Source organism: Phocoena phocoena, chromosome 1 (genome assembly GCF_963924675.1).
Source record: "Phocoena phocoena chromosome 1, mPhoPho1.1, whole genome shotgun sequence".
In the NCBI taxonomy this organism is placed as follows: domain Eukaryota; kingdom Metazoa; phylum Chordata; class Mammalia; order Artiodactyla; family Phocoenidae; genus Phocoena; species Phocoena phocoena.
The window spans coordinates 43,179,041-43,205,284 of NC_089219.1; the positions used below are offsets into that span (position 1 = coordinate 43,179,041).

The 26,244-nt window shown below is 34.1% G+C and overlaps 1 protein-coding gene across 2 annotated transcripts in view; it reads right to left on the bottom strand.

Moving 5' to 3' along the window:
• The window catches only part of NRDC (nardilysin convertase), a 92,016-nt gene that overhangs the window by 35,965 nt on the left and 29,807 nt on the right, over positions 1-26,244 (bottom strand). For both annotated transcript variants that reach the window (XM_065891738.1, XM_065891747.1), the window contains 4 exons: positions 9,743-9,816; positions 4,521-4,616; positions 3,331-3,453; positions 1,063-1,120 (listed from right to left, as the gene is read on the bottom strand). In XM_065891738.1, coding sequence (XP_065747810.1) covers positions 1,063-1,120; positions 3,331-3,453; positions 4,521-4,616; positions 9,743-9,816 — 351 coding nt within the window. The remainder of the gene's footprint in view (positions 1-1,062; positions 1,121-3,330; positions 3,454-4,520; positions 4,617-9,742; positions 9,817-26,244) is intronic.

A 26,244-nucleotide genomic window follows, 5' to 3' on the forward strand; every position in this document is an offset into this window, starting at 1 on the left:
CACATTTCAATCTGCCATTTGACATTTCCATAGCTAATACTCATTTCTTATCAAAACAAACAAAAACAAATTAAATAACCTCATAACTTTGGCATGGCTTTCATTATCTTAATTAGCATACTTAAAAGTATTACTAATTATCAACAGAAGTTTACATAAAGCCAAGATAATAATAACCAATCTGTTGTTATTACAAATTATTCCAACATTTTTAAAGCTAATTTTTCTTTCATAAATTTAAAACAAATTGTCTTGGAATGAAGAACTGGAAAGAGTCTAGCTTACTCACCTGATGCAAGAAAAAATAATCTGATTTCATTTAGTTTACTAAAATGCAAACTGCTAAGAGTGGGAAGAGACACTTTGCTTGAGAATTAAATTTTCTGTATTCTTTGCAACAAAAAATGTAACAATAAAGTATCTTTTAAATATTTGTATTATTTTGATGAATTTGAGGTGGACAAAATATAGTAGCTTTCTGAACTAGAACCCTACATCCAATTTCTAATAAAAGGCAATTTGATTCAACTACAATATATGCAATAGACTTTTCAGGCAATATGTAAAGTCAGTCATCAACTACGAGATTATTTTGTTTATGGGGAAAAAGCATTCCAAGTTCCAAACAACTGACTTTAAAAAACAAACCTTCAGAACTTAATTTGTTCTGAGGCAGGGGATACGTATATGTATATGCTACCTCTCAATACAATATTTGCTTTCATATCATAATTTCAAGCACTGTACACAGTAACAGAAAAGCTCTGAATAAATGTAAAAGGAGTCACAAATTCTTCAGAGTTACTGCTTACTATAAGTTTACAAGCTTATAAGTTCTGAACTACAGAAACTATGGGATCTTTGGTTATCTTAGTTTTCCCACTCAAAGGCTGTGCAATCTTGCTAAACTACTTTAGTTCTTAATATAATCACCTGTTTAAAAAAAAATAAACTAAAAGCAAAAACCTCTGTGATTCATACGGGAAGATATGAATCTTTAACTCTTTAACTTTAGCCTCTTTAACTCTATAGGTGTATGATTTATGAAAATAAATGTCTTACTTGTTTGGTATCTGAGAGAAGATTTCAGTCACCCACTTTTCTAAAGTATCCAGTGTTTCTTCGTGGAGAGGGCAGGAAGGAGACAGGGAAAGGCAGTGTTGTTATTAAAGGTAGAAATGCAATTATATTTCTCACAGATCTTTAACTATAAAACAAAGGAATACTTTAGTTTGGGCATCACTTGCCACTCCTTAATCAGTAATAGGAAAAATAATATTTAAGAAAACCTTGAGACACATATAATTTTGTTAAGACTCCTTTATTCTTTCTCCCTGGCAAAGTTAGAAAAAACACACAAGTAGAAAAAAAGTTTTTGTTTATCATTAGGCTAGATGAAGGACCAAGAGATAAAAATACATCAATCATCCTCCTACCCCATTCCAAAACTTACTTCCTCTAGGAAGGTTTCTCTTAATTAACCTACACTACCCTTCTCAGCAGCTCATCAGTACTATTATACTCCATTTACTTTACATTAATTTACACTTGCTGTGGTTTTAATATATGTCTTCTTAGGCTGATATGATTTCTATCTTCTTTTGATTATTTTCTTATATTTCATAGAAATTCTTCTGAAATTTCTAGTAAAACAGGAGATCTAAATGAAAAAGGAAACCTTTTAGCTTTATCCCAGTGACTCGTTACCATCACTGGATAGTATTTGTTAGTTTCACCAGCTACATGACTTTCACTAATTCTCAAAAGAGATGCCCCAGTATATAAATACAAGATGCAAATTAGACTAATCAAGTTCTGAATTTACTCTATACTATTTATACTGATATTTAACTCTTAAATGATATAATAAATGCTGAAGCTCCGAAATCAACTGACTCTAGATTGGACAAGGTTTTCTAATCAAACACGTGGGGCTTATTTTAGAAATCTGCAACAAGCGTTAATATGCTCATATTTGTTATCACAGAGGAAGAGGATGAAAAAGAATCAATACCTAGTTGAAGAAAAATGCATGTTCATGACAGATTTGAAAACAAAAATTAAAAATTGCAAATTAATATTACATACCAAACATAGAATTGCCTATTTTAATAAGTGCTGTAAAAGGAATCTAGAAGCATATTTGTAGTTTGAGTGCCATACCATATCTGTAACTTTATGTTCAAGTTAACTTTAGTGGACTACTTTTGATCCTAAACACAAAAATATTTTATAATTAAGTGCCAAGTCAGCTCTGATCTTAATTTTGACAATGAGAGACCAAAATTTTATAAAAAGAAGAATCACATTAGGGAGAGAGGATTAGTTTTTCAAAAAGAAATATACAAACTATAAGGTATTGACATATCAAAATGAATAGTTCAGCAAATGACTGACTTTGAAAAACAGCCTAAGGAGATTAAAATATAAAGAAAACAAAAGAAAGGTACTATGATTTCTTTAATGAGAAAAGTTGACACAACATTATTTTCAGTAATGATAAAAGAAGGAAAAGAGTAGAGGTATTGACCAGTATTATTACATTTAAGATACTTCTGCTAGCATCACCATGACAGACTTCAATTAATCATGTCATTTTACTGAACCCTATGTAAGGATGAAAAGACAAACACTGTGCCCTTTAAGAGTTTATGATTAATACAGATTAAATGCAAAACCAGAGATAACAGAGGCAGCAGCCAAATGTGGCTTAAAAGGCCAATTCATGGGACTTCCCAGTGGCGCAGTGGTTAAGAATCTGCCTGCCAATGCAGGGGAAACGGGTTCGAGCCCTGGTCTGGGAAGATCCCACATGCTGAGGAGCAAACTAAGCCCATGTGCCACAACTACTGAGCCCGTGTGCCACAACTACTGAAGTTCATGCACCTAGAGACCATGCTCCACAAAAAAGAGAAGCCATCGCAATTAGAAGCCCGCAAACTGCAACGAAGAATCGCCCCCGCTCGCCGCAACCAGAGAAAGCCTGCACACAGCAATGAAGGCCCAACACAGCCAAAATTAAATAAATAAATAAATAAGTTTATTAAAAAAGAAAAAACAATTCATGATCAATCAGTACATTAATACACTCATAGACTAGCCTGGAGTTAAGACCTATGTCTATAAAAGAAAAAACATTTGCCTGAGAATCAGATGATTTTGTGCTTCCCTGAGCTTTGCCTCTTCAAATTCTGATTTTCTTTAGTTCATATTAGGATCAAGCACTAAAGTATTGTAAATTAACAGTGAACTGCAACATTGATACGACAGACAAATCCTAAGAAAGCACTACTTCCAAATAATTTTAAGGGCCATAGTAGACAATATTACCTTTGGATTGAACCACTAAAGTCATGTAATGAGCAGAATAGTAACGCATCCAGAATTCTCTCAATCTAGCATGTGTATCAATATTATTTCTTTTTGGTTCATGTTTGAGAGTCTCAGCATTTCCTATAAAAAGATGGAAAAGATTATAGAAATAACTAAGTTTATTAAGTCTCCACACTGACAATGCATCCTTTGCCACTATATTTAACTAATGAAATAACCCAAGTGACTCAAAATATTGAAACAGTGTATAATAATAAGACAAAAATTCATAAGAAACAATTTCAAAGTATATTTTAACACATAAGGAATTAATCTCTAGTTGGCAATACCTTAACAACAGTAATTGCCTTAAGCTTCCTTTCTTAATAATTAGTCTACTATTAGGTTTTATCTCTTAATTATTTTAGTAATATTCTGTATAATTCTTAAAAATAAACCACATAAAGCAAGGATGACATACAAAGTGTATATAACTGTACAAACAAGCAAACAAGCAAATCATCCTTTGAATGAAGTACCATTTAGATCAACTCATTCCAGATTCTACTCTGTGGTCAAGAGGATTAATATAAGGCTATAATAACTGAATTCTAACACTAAGAAAAAGCCATAATAACTGAAATCTAACACTAAGAAAAAACCATTATGAAAAACCAGATACCATTTAAACAGCTTAACAATTAAACAAAATTAGGTCACAGCTCAAAAGCTACTAGAGAAATTATTGCTGAATCTCTGTTGATAACTGGAAATGTCAGGTTGGGGAAGAGCACACACTTTATAACCAGATAAACAGAGGTTCAAATCCCACATCCACCACTATCATATTTAAGAAAATTAACTTCTCTGAGCCTGTTTCTTTATCTTTAAATGGAGATTATAATGGTACCAAGCTCGTAACATTGTTATGATGATTGAATGGGATAATCATGTAGTGTTACCAGAGCATCTGGCACCCAGAAAACATTCACAAAATGTTAGGTGCTATTCCTCATATATCCAATGTTAGAGAACCAAATATAGGCATGCTGAACTACTTTCTATTTGAAAAGCTTCCTACCTACCCTAAAAGGTAAAAGGTACCTAGCTACCCTACCTTTATAACTTTCCATTCTTTATAAACTTTTCATATTCTCAATCTTCCTTAACTAGAAAACATGAAGTAGATGAAGTATTTAGTATCTTACCCCAAAAAAATTTCCCCATAGGATGTCCAGGTCTAGCAAGGCTTCCAAACAACATTTCCTTTCTGTTTGCATCAGAGGGTCTTGCAAGTTGATATTCTGTCAGTTTTAAGGAAACACTTTTAATAAAATGAAATTCAGTATCTTGCTTTATTATCTGGAAATTCAAGCTTAAAGAACTGAAAGTAAGGAAGTAACAAAAATTAATTTTATGAATAAAGTGTAGTAAGACTGAAGCAGGGAAATCAATGATCTAGGACAAGTTCTGTGACTTAACATATTCTCTAACTTTGGGTAGTCAATTCACCTTTCTAGAGATTTTCCCTTATTTTCAAATGAAACAGGCAGTTAATAATCTGAAGGTTATTATTGTGAGAACTAAAGTACTGCCTGCCATATCAGTAAACAAAAGATGTTGCAGCCATCAAGCCATCACATTACAGCCACAGGGACGGTGCGCCCTCAGGAAGCTCAGGATGAGAAAACATAGGATACTGGACCCAGATAGCTGCGGTGCCTATCAAAGGAATGATTTCAGTGAGCCCAGACTCTTGCATCTTCCCGTACATAGAAAAGCGCTAAATTCCTTAACTTGAGATATCTCAGTTTCTTTTACTAACAGTAATCTTCTGATGTTCCGACTACCTGGTCTTTTGTTGCAAAAAAATCCTATATATCCTAGCTCCCCCGCTTGCCTCTTTGGAACAGTTTTCTCAGCGTTATCTGAGATGCTGTGTCCCAGGCTTGAAGTCCTCAGAAAATCCACCAAATAAAACATAACTCTCAACTTTTAGGTTGTGCTCTTTTTTTCAGTCAACAGATGCTATGTCCAAGATCTTACTGATGAAAGTGCCAAGAAAATGTTAAATCAAACTCCTTACTGTCTGGGAAGTTTGTCATATATATTGTTTAAATCTCCTCCAAAGCCAACTGTGTTGGTAATAAAGTATTAATGGTTAAAAACAATCACTTTGAAGTCAGAAGTATCTTGGCTAGAATCCAAGTTCTGCCATTTACTAAACTATACAACCTTGAGAAAGTTATCTAACTTCCCTGATTCTATTTCTCATTTATAGAATGGAGTTACAAGTACCTAGCTCACAGGATTCTTATAAGAATTAAATAAGATATATTCCTTCAACAAGTATTTACTGAACATCATGCAGCAGGTACTACTAAAACTAGCTGCTGGAGGCAGAAGGTTCAGAATCAAAGCAGAGGCAAGATATCAGGCCGAAGAGTTAAGAAACAATTTTTGAAAGAGCACTTCTAAGCCTCAGTTTCATTGTATGTCAAATAAGGATAATGGAGGTAATAATCATAACAATGCACATAATAAGTGCTCAATAAATGTTAGCTATTTTGGGGGGGGGGCTTCCCTGGTGGCGCAGTGGTTGAGAGTCTGCCTGCCGATGCAGGGGACACGGGTTTGTGCCCCGGTCCGGGAAGTTCCCACATGCCACAGAGCGGCTGGGCCCGTGAGCCATGGCCATTGAGCCTGTGCATCCGGAGCCTGTGCTCCGCAACGGGAGAGACCACAACAGTGAGAGGCCCACATACCACAAAAAAAAAAAAAAAATGTTAGCTATTTTTTTTTAATCATAGGAGTAATGGTAAGGTATTACAAATGTTTAATAAGGAGAGTAACATTATCAGATCTGGACTTCACTAAGTTCATTCTGGTTGTAAATGTGGAAGCAAAAGTATAGACAGGGAAACTGATTAGAGGCCATCACTGTTATACTTGGTAAAGAGAGTGGAAACTAAAGTGGTGACAGAAGAGATGGAAAGAAGCAAAAGTATATTCAATAAAACACTTCAGTTATAAGCCATGAAGTCTAAATCAAAGATGAGACAGTAAAAAAATATATACATTTATAATTTCCATACCTGGAAAACATATATAGTAAAAAAATATATACATTGCTTCAACAGAGTAAATTTTTTAAATCTCTGTAAAAATTATGAAGATATGGCTGTAACACAGAAGAAACAATTCCATTATTAAGGTGACAGGCTGAATAATGGCTCCCAAAGATGGCCACATCTTAATCTCCAAAACCTGTGAATGTGTTACCTTATGTGGTAAAAGGAACTTTGCAGTGTGATTAAAGATCTTGAGAAGGGGAGATTATCCTGAATTATCTGGGTCCCAATGTAATCATAGGGTCCTTAAAAGAGAGAGGTAAGAGGATCAAAGACAGAAGATATAAAGACAGAAGCAGAAGTCAGATAGCAAAGAAGATTCTACACCCATGGCTCTTCAGATAGTGAAAGGAGCCATAGTCTAGGAAAGTAGGTGGTATCTAGAAGGTGCAAAAGGCAAGGAAACAGATTCTCCCTTGGAGGCTCCAAAAGGAATGCAGCCCTGAGGAAATATTTTAGACTTCTGACCTCCAAAAGTTTAAGAAAATAAATCTGTTGTTATTTTAACCCTGAGTTTCTGGTAATTTGTTACAGCAGCAACAGAAAACTAATGGAGTAGACATATAAACATACCTACAAAAAGTGATTTAGTACCTCCTACAACTGATAAAAATAGAGTATAAATACTGAACACTTAGAGAACACACTCAACCACTTGATTATGTAAAAAAAGTCTTTGGCCATATCCTCAGTCTCAATTACTAAGGTACAATATGCAGGCAATTAAACATGCTTATGTAAAAGTATGAACAATCATTAAAATAAAGAGCTAATCATTAAAAATAATTTTTTTCTCTATAATTTTCTTTTAGCAATAAGTTAATCCCATTTTAAAACCTACCCTGTGGACATTTATGAGCTCCTGTGATTAAATGTATTCAAGAAAATTATAAAACACTGAACAGACCTATCTGCATTGTGCAAATAAATGCTTATAAATTTGTGTGTATAACCACTCCACTAAAAGATTAGACCAAAAACAGATTGTCGATGCAGGGCATGGTGATAAAGTAACGAAGGTAAAACAAGATAATAAATTTAAAACTCAGGAAAGAATCTCTTCTATAAGCAGGTGGAGAGGAATAAAGGAAAAAGAAAATGAAAAGATGATTCTACCAGGATAGCTGAACTTCCTTTCAACTCCTCTCACATTGAATGGGCCATCCAAGCATGCAGGCAACTAAAAACATGCGAATGAGATGAGAATGATAGAATAAAGACTATCACATCTGAATAGAAGAAAATAACATCTGATTATTGAGCTTTCAAAAATAGATCTCATTATTTGCAGATATTGATTTTGGAAAAAAGAAAAGCTAAGATGTATGAATATAATACTGACTTAGACCTGGCCTAGAGCTGTTAACTCTTAATGGTCTGCGTACTATACACGTTAACATGTCAAACTGTTAAACATTTTGTGGTTTTAGCCAAGATAAATTTATACTGTGTTCACAATAAATATCTATCAATGTATAAATATTGAGTCTCCAAATGATCTTGTTGTATATTCATAGAATCTAAACTTAGCTCTTGTCTTATTTATAATTTTCTGATGTCTTATAAATGCAAATAAAAGAATAATACATCATAAACAGTATGCTAAAAAGCAAAACTGGCTAATGAATACTAGTTTATTATACAAGTTAAAATTTAAGACCTCTCCCATCTCCCTAATCTCAAGTAAATCCTTCATACTTAGAAGGTTAAGTAACTAATGATATATACCTAGCTATTTATATCAGATCACAAATTGAAATCTAGGTCTCCTATCATCAAAAACAAACAAAAAAACAGAGCCTTTAGCTTAAGTTCATCTTAAACCAAAACGACTTATTGTATGTGAGTGTGTGTGTACATATCATATATCACATATGTACATATATTTCTGCATAATATTCAAAATATAATAAAATATATTCTGAATTAAACTTGTAAAATTAAATTAGACGTTTAATCTTTCTTTTTTGGCCGCACCGCACAGCTTGCGAGATCTTAGTTTGCCGACCATGGATTGAACGTGGGCCCTGGCAGTAAAGCGCTGAATCCTACCACTGGACTGCCATGGAATTCCCTAGACGTCTAACCTTTTAAATGCCAATTTCGACCCACTCTAGAAACTGTATAAAGAAAAACACACTTGAAAGAATTAAAGACACAGAATATAGTTCCTAGGTCCCAAAAAGTAGGGAAGGCTTTTGGAGTTTTCCTTAGTTATTTTGGTTTTTCATGTATTCAACAAATACTTATCTGGGCCTATGAAAAAACAGACACTGTGGGTAGGCAAGTAACAAAAATGAAGAAAATAAATCCTTGATTATAAGGAGCTACTAGAACCAGGAGGAATCTAACTCCATTCCACCCTCTTTTACAAATAAATTGAGGGCCACAGTTAGTGACATTTCTATAAGTAAAACACAGTTTGCTGACTTCAAGACAGTTCTTTCCAGCCATCTGCAGTTTATTCAGCCTAGTGAACGCAATAAGTGATTATTAGAACTAGACAATCAAGCCAAGAGGGAAAATGCTACAAAGGGAAGAACTAGTACAGAAACCTGGCCTCTTCAGCTATGCAAGCCAAGCCTAACCTATGTGAACTAGAAATCCCCCCAAGTCTACTGTCACATGTTTCTAATACTAAAATAAGGAAGCAGGGTTAATCTGCAGTGGTGCTATTTACTGGTACTTTGTAATTAAGGGATATGTGCAGCACACTTCTCTAATGAACCTGCACCCCATAGAGACACACAGCCTTCCTTACGGTCTTCAGTATTTAAATCACAAAGATAAGAAAAACTGTCAAAAAGTAAAATTAAACGCATGTCCTGTTCAGGAGTTTATAGTTTCTTCATCCATAAACATACCACGATTGTTTTCAGAACTACAGAAACTCAACCCACAAAGCACTGACACACAGAGGCAACAAAAAATAAGCTATTTAAATATCAGGATGGTGCTTAAAATAAAGCCTCAGAGAAAATGCCTCTTCATACAAACAGAGTATGTGAACTTTTAAAGTTTTAACACCCAGTATTAGCTTTAAGAATTAGGCTCTTATCCTGCAAAAGGTCAGTCACTGTGGTAAAACCCTCAAAAAACAAAGGCTGAAAAATCGAAAATCTACCATTCTTTGACTTATTTCAAATATATACTGAATTAGACATTTAATGGCTTCAAAAATAAACATGACATATCTATTTTAACTTAGCCCTTTATAATATAAAGAGTGACAAAGAATAGTAAATGTGCTAAACGACTGGATCAATGAAGGAAAAAGCAGCAAGACATAAAGCACTTACCACTATCAACAGCTTCAACTTCCCGGTCAATTGCATCTCTGATCATTAGTGGATGGATGAAGAATTGGGCCCATCTGAAAAAAAAAAAAAACTGTTTGGTAAAAGCTTTTCATCAGTCAACATCTACTTTTTTTAATTAAGAAGCTTTACTAAGATGGAGATTTAGTTCATAATCATGCATATAAAACCTAAACAATACACAGTATTTCTAGATTTTAAAGTCTACAAACTACCTTTTTTCTATTATGAAATATAATACCCAGACAGAAAAGTATTATATATAAAACATGGGCATATAGACTATAAGGTAAACACCTGAGTGGCCACCACTCAGATCAAGAAATAGACCACTGTCAGAACTCTAGAAGAACCCAGCACCCACCTTATCCTCAGAGTTAATATCATGAATGTTACAGGTATCACTTCTCTGCTTTTCTTGATAGTTTTACCACATATATATGTATTTCTAGGCTGGTGTTTCTTGATCTTTTTTTTTTCCATTATCAACCCTAAGTAGCCTTTTCAGAAATTTTCTTCTAATCACTCCCCTATGACATTTTTACACACATATACAATCTGTTTACATATTTTATGTGTATCTGTGATTTTATAAATAAAAAGTATCTGAGGCCTACTTTTTTTAACTTTTTAAGTTAAAATTTTTTTTAATTAATTTATTTTTGGCCGTGTTGGGTCTTCAGTGCTGCATGTGGGCTTTCTCTAGTTGTGGCGAGCGGGGTCTACTCTTCGTTGTGATGCGCGGGCTTCTCATTGCAGTGGCTTCTCTTGTTGTGAAACACGGGCTCTAGGTGCACGGGCTTCAGTAGTTGTGGCACACGGGCTCAGGAGTTGTGGCTCGCTGGCTCTAGAGCGCAGGTTCAGTACTTGTGGTGCACAGGCTTAGTTGCTCCACAGAATGTGGGATCCTCTCAGACCAGGGATTGAACCTGTGTCCCCCGCATTGGCAGGCGGATTCTTAACCACTGCACCACCAGGGAAATCCCAAGTTAAAATTTTAAAGGCTATTAGTATTTCACTTAATTTTATATCTGTATTTGCTGTTTAATGTAATATATTCCTTATATAAATTGTGATGCATCAAATTACATATGCAAATTAACAATTTATATAATAACAGCAATGCAATCAAGTTTTTAAGAAATTAAACTCATTTTTCCAACAAAACACATTGAAAAAATTAATTTCTTACAATATTTAATAAACTTTGAACTTTTGCTTGCTCTGAGAAGAAACTTTTAATTTAATTAGCTACTAGATACTCATTAAAATATTACTGACATTTTTTTCTTGTCGGTACTTAGTATAACTAATGAAGGGTTGAATAACTTTTGTTGAACTAAATAATAAAACAGAATATTTTTATTTAATTCTAAAAATCAAAGTCACACACAAAAGCAGAGAGAGGATCAAACATAACATCCACAAGGCAGCCAATGGCAACCAACTGACACACACAGACCACCTCTAGTGATGACTTCAAGATCAGTCATTTGAAAGTCCTCCAATCATCTATCCACCACAATTTTGTACCCCTGACCTTGCAGACTCTCTGCATATCTTCCACAAAGTCAATGTCAGAGTAAATGGTGCTCAGGTGATATTTGAGAAAACTCAAAAAGAAATCAAACACTAAGATTTTGCAGGTAGGGTTAAGCTTTGGAGGGCCACAAACCATTATAATATCAAATGTTTTTTCACCTTCAAGACCAATTTTTGCCACCAAAAGAAACAGTATGAACCCTGCCAAGAATGCATGTTCTAGACAATATAGGTTCGTTTTTGAACTTCATATAAATGGATATACAGTGTATGTATTCTTTGAGTGATTTATTTAACTCAACACTCTTTTTAGTAGTCATTCATGATGCTACATGTGGCTGTGGATCATTTATTTTCATTGCAGTAGAATATTCCACTGTATGAATTTATTCATCCATTCTACTGCTGGTAGACATTTGGGCTGGTTCTGGGTTTGAACCATTACAAACAATGCTGCCATAAACATTCTTATAAATATGTACCATGGCACATGTTCACAAATTTGTCTAAATATATATCTGAGAAAGGAACTCCTAGGTAATAGTATATGCATCAAATGTTCTACATCACTAGGTAATAATCAAACTTTTCCAAAGTGATTGTGCCCATCTACACTTGCATCAGATCATCCTCCAATCCTCTACAACATCACCCTCACTTGGTATTGTCAGACTAAAATTTTCTGCAACTTTTAGGAGGATAGTTAAACCTCATAATGGTTTTAATTTACATTTTCCTGATTGAACATTTTATATATTTATTAATAATTTGAATTTCTTATCTTGTAAAATGCCTGTTTAAGGGTTTTTTTCTATTGGGTTGTATTTTTCTTACTGATCATAATAATATATATATAATTATCCATTTATATGATATTATCATATATAAATTATGTTACATACAATTACATATATAATCTAATAATTAAATCTCTGGTAGTTATTCTAAATATAAGTCCTCTGTTACTTACATGTGTTGCAAATATATTCTCCCACTTTATACTTGCTTTTTTCATACTCTATGTTATCTTTAGATGAACATAATGTACTATCATTTTTCTTTACGTTTTGTTTTTGCATCTTGTTTGATAATCCTTACCTAAGGCTAAAGTCAAGCTTACCTATAAAACTTTTAATTGTACTTTTCACTTTTTGGTCTATAATCCACATAGAATTGATTTTTTTGTGCATGTTGTGAGATAGGGAGTCAATTTTGGTTTTGCCTTTATAGAAGCCCAACTGTCTCGGCATCATTTTTTTAAAAAGCCCTTTCACCACTGCTCCATAATGCTCCTATCAAAAATCAAGTCTCCACATATGTGTTGGTCTATTTCCATTCCAAGAAATATCCTGTTCCATCATCTCTTTGTCTAGCCCTCTGCTAACACCCCAATGTCCTAATTACAAAACAAATCTTAATATCTAGTAGGTCAAGTCCTGCTACCTTGTTATTTTTCCAATTCAAAAGTATCTTGTCTATACTTAGCCCTCTGCATTTCCTTATAAATCTTAGAGTTAGCTTGTCTATTTAAGACTAAGTAAATCTTCTGATATTATGGTTGTGATATCACTGAATCTGTACATTAAATAGGAAGATTAATGTCACTAAAAGAAAAAAAAGGCTTCAGGGAATTCCCTGGTGGTCCAGTGGTTAGGACTCCGGAGCTTCCAATGCAGGGAGCACAGGTTCGATCCCTGGTTAGGGAACTAGGATCTTGCATGCCGTGCAGCATGGCCAAAATCAAAACAAAACAAAAAAACAAGGCTTCAAATCCATGAATAGTATTTCTCTCAATTTATGTAGGTCTTTTTAAATATCTCACAATAAGGTTTTAATATATTCTCCATGAAGAGGTCTTACACATAATTTTTGGGATGATTCTTGAGTGTCTATTTGTGTAGCTTTTATAAACTTTTTAAATTTTAATTTCTAACTGTTGCTGATACATAGAAGTTGTACTTTTATATGTTAAACATAGTATCATTTTTAATTTTTGCATATCAAGCTATCTTATTAAATTCTGTTAATGTTACTAATTTTTATATGTAGAAGATTTTAGATTTTCTATGTTCACAATCATATCATATGTTTTGACAGTTGTATATTTTGCTTATTTTTCTTTCTTGCCTAATATAATAGAATGATGAACAGAAGCAATCACAACCCATATCTCTGTCTTGTTCCTGATCCCAACTTGGAATCTTTCAAGGTTTCACCATTAAATATAAGGTTTGGTTTAAACTATCAAATATCATATTGAGAAAGCTGCCTTATACTCTATTTGCTAAGAGCATCTTTGTGAATAGATACTGAATTTCACCACGTAATTTTTTTCTACATATACTGAGACATGGTTTTTCTCCTTCAATCTGACAATGCGATGAACAGCACTGATTTTCTGTTAACCCTACCTCATATTTCTAAGATGACCCCAACTCAGTACTGCTATATCAGCCTGTTTGTGAATCCGGTCTATATTTTTTCTTATATTATACTTTCTTATTTCTTAAATCAAGGTCATGCTACCTTCATAAATGAGGGAGGAATTATTTCTTCCTTCAATTTTTTGTACGACTCTAAACAAGTTTATTTTTGAGAAGAGTTTTTATTACTGACTGATTTAATGATTATAAGAGTATGAAAACTTTTAAATTATAATTTCTCTTATGTGGGTTTTATAAATAATATTACTAAGAATTTGTGAACGCCATCTAGTTTTTTCATTTACTGGAATAGGTTGTTCAAAATACCTTACTGTATTTTCAATATGTCTTAATTCTTTTCCATTCCTGATATTTGCACATACTCTTCTTTTTCCCTGACCAGTCTCATGAAATATTTACCTATTTTGTCAGTTTTTTCAAACCAACATTTAGCTTTCTTGAAACTACCATATGTATATTGTTTCTATTGAGGAATAATTCACATACCACAAAATGCCCTTTTAATGTACATAATTAAAGGGATTTTACTACATTCACAGAATTGTGTAAACATTACCACTGTCTAATTTCAGAAATTTTTCATTAACCCAAAAATAAACTCTGTACCCATTAAAGGTCATTCCCCATTTCCTCATCCCTCCAGCCCCTGCCAAGCACTAATCTGCTTTTGGTCTCTATGGATTTGCCTATTTTGGACATTTCATATAAATGGAATCATACACTATGGGGCCTTCTGCATCTGGCCTCTTTCTCTCAGCATAACGTTTTCAAGATTCATTCATGTTGTATTACTTACCAGGACTTCATTCCCTTCTTATTGCCAAGTAATATTCCTTTGTATGGATGTGCTACATTTTGTTTATCCATTCATCAGTGGATTGACATTTAGGTTGTTTCCACTTTTGACCTATTATATATAACACTGCTACTAACACTCATGTAAAAGTTTTTGTGTAGATATATGTTTTCAATTCTGTAGAGTATGTATACTAAGAGTGGAACTTTTGGGTCATATGGTAACTCTATGTTTAACTTTTGAGGAAGTTTTCTAACTACATTTTCTAACACAGCTGAACCACCAGCAATGTACGAAAGTTCCAGTTTATCCACACATTCACCAATAATTGCAAATGTTCTTCTTTGCAAAGTGGTATCTCATTGAAGTTTTTTTTTAATTGAAGTATAGTTGATTTACAATGTTGATTTCTGCATACAGCACAGTGACTCAGTTATACATATTCTCTTCCATTCTGATTTATCACAGGATATTGAACATAGTTCCCTGTGCTATAAAGTAGGACCTTGTTGTTTATTCATTCTATGTATACTAGTTTGCATTTGCTAATCCCAAACTCCCAATCCTTCCCTCCCCCACCCTCCTACCCCTTGGCAACCACAAGTCTGTTCTCTACGTCTGTGAGTCTGTTTCTGTTTCGTAGATATGTTCATTTGTGTACTATTTTAGATTCCACATATAAGTGATATCACATGGTATTTGTCTTTCTCTTTCTTACTTCACTTAGTATGATATTGCTGCAAATGGCATTGTTTCATTCTTTTTTATGGCTGAGTAATATTCCATTGTATATACATACCACATCTTCTTTATCCATTCATCTGTAGATGGACATTTAGGTTGCTTCCATGTCTTGGCTATTGTAAACAGTGCTGCTATGAACACTGGGGTGCATGTATCTTTTCAAATTAGTTTTTGTCTTTTCCGGATATATGCCCAGGAGTGGGACTGCTGGATCATATGGTAACTCTATTTTTAGTTTTTTGAGGAACTGCCATAATGTTTTCCATAGTTGGTGGGAATTTATATTCCCACCAACAGTGTAAGAGGGTTCCCTTTTCTCCATACCTCTCCAACATTTATTATTTGTTGACTTTTTAATGATGGCTATTCTGACCAGTGTGAGGTGGTATCTCATTGTAGTTTTGACTTTCATTTTCCTAGTGACTAAGATGTTGAGCATATTTTCATGTGCTTATTGGTCACCTGAATATTTTCTTTGGAGAAATGTCTTATTCAAATCGTTTGCCCATTTTAAAATTGGGTTATTTGTTTTCTTATTGTTGAAACTAAAAGTTTTATATATATTCTGGATACTAGCACCTTAGCAGATAGATGATTTGTAAGTATTTTCTTCCATTCTGTGAGTTGTCTTTTCACTTTCTTCATAGGACCCTTTAAAGCAAAAAAGTGTTTACTTTCAGTGGAGTCCAGTTTATCTAGTTTTTCCTTTGTTGCTTCTGCTTTTGATGTCATACCTGAAAAACTATTGCCAAGTCCAAGGTTACAAAGATTTATGCCTATGTTCTCTTTAGAGTTTTATAGTTTTTGCTCTTACACTTAAGCATATGTCTCAATTTGTTAATATTTGTATATGGTATGAACAAAGGATCCAACATCATTCTTTTGCATGTGGATATCCAGTTGTCGCAGTAGCATTTGTTGAAAAACTATTCTTTCCCATTGAATTGCCTTGGCACCCTTGCAACTGACAATAAATGTTAATGCTTTATTTCTGGAGACTCAATTCTATTCCACTGAAGTATATGTCTATTCTTATGCCAGTACCATGTTGCCTTGATTACTGTAGATTTGAGTAAGTTTTGAAACTGGGAATATGAGTCCTTTAACTTTGTTCTTTTTCAAGATAATTTTGGCTATTCTTGGTCTCTTCCTTTCCATATGAATTTTAGAATCAGCTCATCAATTTCTTCAAAAAAGACAGCTGAAATTTTGATAAGGACTAAGTTGAATCTGTAGACCAATTTGGGATGTACTGTCATCTTAACAATATTAAGCCTTGTAATCTATGAACATGGGATGGCTTTCCATTAATTTAATTTTTTCTTTAATTTCTTTCAAAAAATTTTTGTGGCTTTCCACAAACAACTCTTGCACCTCTTTTGTTAAATTTATTCCTAAGTATTTTATTCTTTTTAATGCTATTGTACAAGGAATTTTCTCTTAATTTCATTTTTGTATTTTTCATTGCTAGTGTATAAAAATACAACTGATTTTTGTACAATGATCTTGATCCTGCAACCTTGGTGAACTTGATATTAGCTCTAATAGTTCATTTGTGGACTCTGTAGGATTATCCATATACAATGAGTTCCTATTATTTGTGGTAGTTATGTTTTCTAAAGTTGTCATGACTGCTGAATTAGCGAGTATTGAATGACTGTCCTAGGAGTAATACACATACACAGATTATGATCTTAAATCCTAAAGGTATCTCATTCTAGTTGATTCTCTTTTCTTTATTTCACAAAAGAGAAAATGAGGTTCAGAAGTATTAAGGAAACTGCCTGAGGCCACTTCCCCAGTGGGTACCAGAGTTGGGACTCAAACTCCATAGAACTGGCTCCAGAGCCAGAGCTTCTCTTACTATATTGTACTGTCCCTTATCCTCTGGCCACTTCTGTATGAAAGCTGAAACAAAAAGGTAGAGTGTTGCCTTTTTCAACCTCAGCTGAGAAGGTGTGTGTCAGGCAACTCAAATTTTTCACAACAATTTTCAAATTTTTTCCCAAATTTTTCACATGTCCATGAATGACTAGAAAAGCACTGCAAGTATTCATTTTGGAGTTACAAATAAATTTTAGTGAGTAGGTGAATTCTCCACAAATAATGAGAATCATCTGTACAAGATTATGCCATCTGCAAATAGAGATAGTTTGACTTCTTTTCGAATCTGCATGATTTTATTTCATTTTCATGTCTAACTGCTCTAGCTAAAACCTCCACTACAATGTTGAATAGAGGTGGACAGGGCTGATATCTTTATCCTAATCTTTGGGGAAATGCTTTCAACCTTTCACCATTAAGTATGATGTTAGTTGTGGGTTATTCAGATACCCTTTATCAGGTTGAGGAAGTTCCCTTTTATTCCTAGTTTATCAAGTGTTTTATCATGAGAGGGTGCTGGATTCTGTTAAATGTTTTTTCTGTTTATATTGAGATGAATTTTGGAATGTGTTTTTGTCCTTTCTTCTATTAATATGGCATATTATGTTGATTGGGTTTTGTATGGTGAACTAACCTCACAATCCTGGGATAAATCCCACCTGGATTGTGCATAATCCTTTTTATATGTTGCTGGATTCAGTTTTGTGGTTTTGTTGAGGATTTCTGCATCTCTATTCATAACAGATACTAGTCTGTAGTTTTCTTGCACAATGATTGTCTAGTTTTGATATCAGAGTAATACCGGCTTCATAGAATGATTTAGGAAGTGTCCCTCTTCTTCTATATTTTGGAAGAATTTATGAAGCATTAGTGTTAATTCTTTAAATATTTGGTAGAATTCACCAGTGAAGTCACCTGGGTCTATACTTTTCATTTGGTAAATTCTTGATTACTCATCCAATCTCTCATTACAGGTCTATGCAGATTTTCTGTCTTCTTAAGTCAGTTTCAGTAGTTTTGTGTCTTTCTAGAAATTTGTCCATTTCGTCTCAGTTATCTATTTGTTGGCATAAAATAGTTCATAATATTCTATTATACTCTTTTTTATTTTGGTTAAGCTCATACTAATGTTCACTCTTTCATTCCTCATTTTAACAATCTGAGCCTTCCTTTTTCTTGGTTAGTCTAGCCGAAAGTTTGTCAATTTTGTTCATCTTTTCAAATAACCAACTGTTGGTTTTATCTTCTATTGTTTTTCTATTCCCTATTTATTTCCACTCAAATTTTTATTATGTCCTTCCTTCTGTTTACTTGGGTTTAGATTGCTCTTCTTTGCCTTGTTAATTAAGATGGAAGTTTAGGGTCACTTAAGATCTTTTTTAATGGAGGTGTTTACAGTTATAAATTTCCCTCTGAGCACTGGTTTTGATGCATCCCATAATTTTTGTATATTGTTTTCATTTTCATTAGTCTCTATTTTTCTTTTTTTTTTTTTTTTTTTTTTTTGCGGTACACGGGCCTCTCACTGCTGTGGCCTCTCCCGTCGCGGAGCACAGACTCCGGACGCGCAGGCTCAGCGGCCATGGCTCACGGGCCCAGCCGCTCCGCGGCATGTGGGATCCTCCCGGACCAGGGCACGAACCCGTGTCCCCTGCATCGGCAGGCGGACTCTCAACCACTGCACCACCAGGGAAGCCCTAGTCTCTATTTTTTAAATTTCCCTTGTGATTTCTTTTTTGATCCATTGATTATCTAGGCTAAGGTTGTTTAATTTCTACAGATTTGTGAAATTTCCCAAATTTCCTTCTGTTACTGATTTCTGATTTCATTACATTATAGCTAGAGAACATACTCTGTATAATTTCATCCTTTCAAATTTACTAGGAATAAATTTATTTTATGACCTAATATATATCTATGCTGGAGAAAAATACATGCTGCACTTGAGAAGAATGTGTATTTTGCTGATTTGGGGTGAAGTGTTCTGTAGATGTCTAGTTAGTTTATACTCTTGTTCATGTCTTCTGTTTCTTGTTCATCTACCTAGTTTGTTCTATCCTTTATTGAAAGTGGGATATTTACATTTGCAACTATTATTATTTAATTGTGTATTTTTCCCCTCAATTCTGTCAGTTTTTGCTTTATGTATTTTGAGGTTCCTTTGAAAGATGAACTTATGTTTATAACTGTTATACCTTCTTGATGAACTGACCCTTTTATCATTACAAAATTCCCTTGTCTCTAGTAAAAAGTTTCATCTTAAAGTCTTATTTTGTCAGATATTAGTTCAATCACTCCAGCTCCCTTTTAATTACTATTTGTATGTATATCTTTTTTCATCTTCTTATTGCCAACCTATTGGTGTATTTTACTCTAAAGTGTGTCTCTTACAGACAGCATTTATAGCTGACGCATGTTTCTTTCCCCAGTCTGCCAGTACCTTGTCTTTTAATTGAAATGCTTAACCTGTTTACACTTAACTCACTTAACTTAATTACTGATAAGACAGGATTTATATCTTCCTTTGCTATCTGTTTACTGTAAGTCTTATGTCTCTTTTCCCCTCTATTCCTCCATTGCTGACTTCTTTTTGTTAAAATAGATATTTTCTAGAGTACCATTTAAATTCCCTTGCCATTTCTTTTACTAAATTTTTTGAGTTATTTTCTTAACTAACATCTTAACTTATAACAATCCATTTTGAATTAATACCAACTTAACTTCAGTAGTATACAAAAACTTCGCTCCCATATACCTGTTCTCTCTCCCTTCCTTTGTGTTATTATTGCCATACAAATGATGTCTTTATACATTACATGCCTATCAACACAGATTTATAATTTTTGCTTTATACAGTTAGTTATCTTTTAAATCAGATAGGGAAAAAATTACAAAAAGTATATTTATACTTTCTTTTATATTTACCTATATAGTTACCTTTACCAGTATGCTTTATTTCTTCATGTGGATTTCAGCGTCCTTTCATTTCAGTCTGAAGGACTCCATCCATCTATTATGTCATATAGAGAAGATCTGCTAATGACAAACTTAAAACTTGGTTTTTAACTCATCTGAGATTGTCTTAATTTCTCCACTTAGAAGGATATTTTTGCTGGATATAAAATACATGGTTTGTAGTCTTTTTCTTTCAGCACTTTGAATGTGTCATACCATTGCCTTCTTGCCTCCATGATTTCTGAGAAAGCACCTGTTTACATTATTGAGATTAACTTTTATGAAAAAAGCTGCTCTTCTCTTGCGACTTTCAATATTCTTTTTACATTTGGCTTCTGACAGCTTGATTATAATGTGTCTTATTGTGAATGTCGTTGTTGTGAATACCACTGTGTTTATCCTTCTGGAAATCCTTGAGTTGCTTGAATGTGTAGATTTTGGTCTTTTATCAAATTTGGAAAGAGTTTGGCTATTATACCTTCAAGAATACTTTCTACCCTTTTCTCATTTCCTTTTGGAACGCCTATGATACACATGTTAGTATGCTTGATGGTGTCCCACAGATCTCTGAGGCTCTGTTTATTTTTCTTCATTCCTTTTCTTTATTTCTGTTCCTCAGACTGGACAATCCCAACTAACCTTTCTTCAAGTTTGTTTACTCTTTCCTCAGCTAACTCAAATCTTCTGTTGAGCCCTTCTAGTTAATTTTTCATTTGAGTTGTACTTCTCAACTCCAGAATTTCTATTTGGTTCTATTTAATAATTTGTATCTCTTTATTGATGTTCTCTATTTAGTAAGACATCATTCTCATATTTTCCTTTAGTTCTTAGACAGTTTTCTTTAGCTCTTTGAACATAATTAAAATAGGTGATTTAGGGTAAAGAAGATGTGGCACATATATACAATGGAATATTACTCAGCCATAAAAAGAAATGAAATTGAGTTATTTGTAGTGAGGTGGATGGATCTAGAGTCTGTCATACACAGTGAAGTCAGAAAGAGAAAAACAAATACCATATGCTAATACATATATATGGAATCTAAAAAAAAAAATGTTTCTAAAGAACCTATGGGCAGGACAGGAATAAAGACGGAGATCTAGAGAATGGACTTGAGGACACGGGGAGGGGGAAGGGTAAGTGGGGACGAAGTGAGAGAGTGGCATGGACTTATATATACTACCAAATGTAAAATAGCTAGTGGGAAGCAGCCACATAGCACAGGGAAATCAGATTAGTGCTTTGTGACCACCTAGAGGGGTGGGATAGGGAGGGTGGGAGGGAGATGCAAGAGGGAGGAGATATGGGGATATATGTATATGTATAGCTGATTCACTTTGTTATAAAGCAGAAACTAACACACCATTGTAAAGCAATTATACTCCAATAAAGATGTTAAAAAAAAAAAAGGTGATTTAAAGTTTTTGCCTAGTAACTCCAGAATCTGGGCCTTCTTAGGTACAGTTTCTATTGACTACTGCTTTTCTGGTGTTCAGCCATACTTTCTGCATCCCTTATAACTTTCTGTTGAAAACAACATTTTAAATAATATAATGTGGCAACTCCGTAAATCAAGATTCTCCTCCCTCCCCAGGGTTTGTTATTATTGCTGTTTGCTGTTCTTACTGTTTATATATTTAGTACCTTTCTTAAACTAATTCTGTAAAGTCCATATTCTTTGGCAAGTACAACCACTGCTTGGTTAGCTTAGTGATAATCTTTGGTTGAGGAGAGATTTCATTAAATGCCTTGCCAAGGGGTTGTCTGTGCATATTGGGGGATGCTTTCAACATTCAGTCAGGCAGTTTACAACTCTGCCTTAGCCATCACATCCTGCTTGCCCAGAGACTCAAGGTCAACCATGGTGACAGCTTAAGGCATTCTTAGGTCTTTCTTGAGCATGCACACAGCCCTGGACATGACACAGCTATATGCACATATGTGACCTTCAAAATTTCCAGGAATATACTGGAGCTTTTCAAAGCCCCTTAGGATATCTCATTTTCCAGTTTTTCCTTTTAAGCTTTTTGAATAGCCTATTTGTTTGCCCCAACTGTTATCTACTGCCTCAGGTAGTCATAAAGGTAAACAACTTCCATCCAAATGTTTTCAACAAATGCCTCCAGAGAAAGATTTCTGCAAATGGGTGAGCTCCCAGTCAGGCCAAATACATAAAAATCCGTGAATGGTGGTTCCCAGGAAATTACCAGACAGGTCAAATAATGAAGATTCTCCAGAATGATGTTTTTAGAGAGCTCTAAATCCATCCAGCCCCCTTCAGTGGCTGCTTAGACTGCTGTTTTTTACTGAGATTGTGGGACCTCTTTGTTTTCGAGACTACTGTAGAGCTGGGTAGAGGGCAATGGAAATAGGGCAAGTTAAAATGCCACAAAACTCACTGTTCTTAGTAAGATTTAGTCACTCACTTGAATAAATACTCCTTGGATTGTTGCAAGTTTTGGTTATTTCTAGAGTTCTGAAAAAGTTGATTTTGACAATTTTTGGCAATGTTCTCATTGCTTTTATAGAGGAGGGGCTTTTTGGAGGTCCAATTTCACCATTCTTCTGAGGTCAGTCTGCTTTTTATTTCACTTATTTTCATCATTTCTTTCTTCTTTCTTTGGGCATACTTTGCTGGTCTTACTCAGACTACCTGAGATTGATCAGCTCATTAATTTTAAGCCATTCTTCTTTTCTAGCATATACATTTAAGATTATATATTTCCCTCTAAGTACTACTATAGCTGCATCCCACAACTTTTGTTCTATAATATTTTTATAATTCAGTATAAAATACTTTCTAATTTCTGATATGCTTTCGTCTTTTACCCAGGTGTTTCTTAGAAATATATTTAATTTCCAAACATAAGGCAATGTTCTAGTCGGCTTTCTGCTTCTGATTTCTAGCTAAAATTTAACTGTACACTGTGTTCAGAAAACATAATTAATATGGTTTCAATGCTTTGAAATTTGAGACTGAACTTGTGGCTTAAAATAGGGTCAACTGAAAAATTTTTGTAGTTGGAAAGCGTTAATTAGGCATTCTGTATACATCTATGAAAAAAAGTGGTAATCCTTTTGTTATAATCTTCTACATCCTTATTGATTTTACGGTTGTTCTATCAATTACTGAGAAAGGGGTGTTAAATCTCCCACTGCAGTTGGTTACTTGTTCATTGGTCTTTATATATGATTTACTGTGAGGCTATGTTAGTAGATGTGTTCAAACTGGAAATAATTATGTCTTCCTAGTTAAGTTTTATCAATATGAAGTGAGCCTTTTGAGCAACAGTAATATTTTTTCCAAGCCTTACATCTAAGTCTTGAAAACTATTTGATTGGGTTTTTAAAAATCCAGTCTGACAATGTTTAATTGGAAATTAATCCACTTACATTTAATGAGAATTACTGTTATATATGGATCAACATCTACCTCCATCCTACTTTGTACTGCTTCTCCCACTTGTTCTGTCTCTCCTACTACTTTTTTTTCTTTGAATTTATTATTAAAAAGAATTATTCCAAATGCTTTCCCTGTACTGGTTTGGAATTTTTACACTCAAATTGTGTTCTTTTAGAAGTTACCCTTGAAAATATTACATGTATCCTTTTAACATCAATGTCTAATGTTAATACCTTATAAAAATACCTTTTTCTCCATCATCATTATTCCTGATTGATATGTTATTGTTGTTTTAATTCTATATACTTTTTAAGTTTTTTAATTACTGTTTTAAGTAATCAATGTTCATTTATATTTATTCATATAAAATGACTTTCATGGTTCTATCTTTTTTTGCCATCTCTGATCTGCATTTTCCTTCTGCCTGAAATAAATTCTTTAAATTTCCTTTGGTAAGTTGGCTGGTGGCACACACTCTCAATTGTGTGTCTAAAGGTCTATTTTACAATCATTCTTACAAGGTATTTTTTGCTTGGTGTAGAATTGGTGGTTGGTAGTTATTTTCTTTCAGGCTATTACAGATATCCCACTATCTTTTTTTTTTTTTTTTTTTTTTGCGTTACGCGGGCCTCTCACTGTTGTGGCCTCTCCTGTTGCGGAGCGCAGGCTCCAGATGTGCAGGCTCTGGACACGCAGGCTCAGCGGCCATGGCTCACGGGCCTAGCCGCTCCACGGCATGTGGGAACTTACCGGACCGGGGCACGAATCCGTGTCCCCTGCATCGGCAGGCGGACTCTCAACCACTGCGCCACCAGGGAAGCCCCCCACTATCTTTTACCTTCCACTACTGCTGTTGAAAAGTCATCCATCAGACTAATATGACTTTGAAGGAGTTCTGCCCTTCCATCTTGCAAAGATTTTCTGTATTTGGTTTTCTGTAGTCACTATATCTTTCTATATGTGGATGTCTTTTAATATACACTTTTGGAATTAGTTAAACTTCTTTAATGTCTGATTTGATGTTCTGGAAATTTTCCAGTGATCAAACCTTCAAGTATTTTGTCTACTCTATCTTTCTCTCCTCTCCTTCTAGGACTCCAGGTAAATACATATTTGACATTTTCACTCTATCCACTATGCCCCTTTTCCTTTTTTTCTGTACCTTTCATCTTTTTTCTCTTCATACTGTATTAGGGATTTCTTTTGGTCTATCTTCCAATTCACAAATTCTATCTTCATCTATAGCCACTCTTTTCTTACACTTGTCCATTGGGTTTCAATTTCAATTATCATGTCTCAGTTCAAAATGCTCTTTCTTTTTTTATATTTCAAATCCCATAGGTCACATTTTATAGTTTCCTATGCCCTGCAACTGTATTCAAACTTGTCCCTTATTTCTTTAAAATTGAATCGTTTTTGTAATCGTACATTCCAATCTCTAAGATTTCTAAGGCATTAAAAGTCTTTTTCTGTTTTCTGTTCTCATTCATGTTCTCTTGTTTTGTTGTGTGCCTGCTTATGTGTGACTGAACGCTGGTCACTCTACTTGAAAAACTGTTTATAGGAGTAATGTAAAGCATAAAATAAAGGTATTTTCCTTTTGAGAGGATTTGTGTTTGCTTCTCTTGGGCATCAGAGAACACTACCAGCTCTGGACCATGTTAAATCACAATCAAGGCTTAAGGTTTGCTAGACAACTCAGGCATTTTGAAAGCAGGCTGTAATCCCTCAGAATGGCTAATCCATTTCTTCAACCTGAGGGTGATGCCTTCTGGAATCCCAGTTTATCATGAGAAGGGCATCCTGTTAGACATCCCACCATATGAACATCCTGGGCTTTGATAATTCTTGCTCTTGCCCTGAAATACTGATAAACCAAAGTTCAAATTTACTGAAATTAGCAAATGCCAACAGGGCAAAAGCAGCTTCCATTCTCATTTACATACTAGAGTAAAAATTCAGTCATCTCCTCAACTTTTTATTTAAATGATTCAAGATACTGATAAACAATGTGACCTGTGAAGGAATTGGATTTTACTGACTTATTAAAAAATACTGGCACTTAATCCACGCTATATAAGAGTCCTTTGAAAATGATCCAAAGACTTTTTATTCCTTACTAACTGTAGAAGTGTAATATTTTCATATTTATTATAGTATAGGCAATGCTTAATGCTCTACCACTATCTACCATTTATGGCATGAATTCATGGTTTGATATCCTTATTTATTTCTCCTATTAAGCAGTAGCATTCTTCTTATTAATTCTGATAGGTTCTTTTTCTTTTAAGTAGAAATAATCCATAATAAATGTGTAAATATCTTTTGATTTCCTGAAGTAGTCCTTAGATTTCAAATACATAGAATTTCTTAAGAAGAAATGAAACAAGTTCTTTAACTAGACTTTATACCAAGTTTCATCATCTCTGAGGTGGTCAGAATTTATTCAACATATCCCTTGCCTATTCTTTTTTCCAATGAGGTGGATTTTTTCCTTCTTTATATCTGGATATAACCAAATATAAAGTCATGAGAATTCAACTTGTCTACTGCTTAAGCTTTCTTCACACATAAAGACCTGTTTCGATGTTGTGAAACTTAGAAGCTGAAAACTTTGAAACAAGAGCAAACATGCAGTCATCCTAAAAGTATTCCTAATTTTCTCATGGCTTTTTCTTTTTGGCCATGCGGCATGTGGGATCTTAGTTCCCCAACC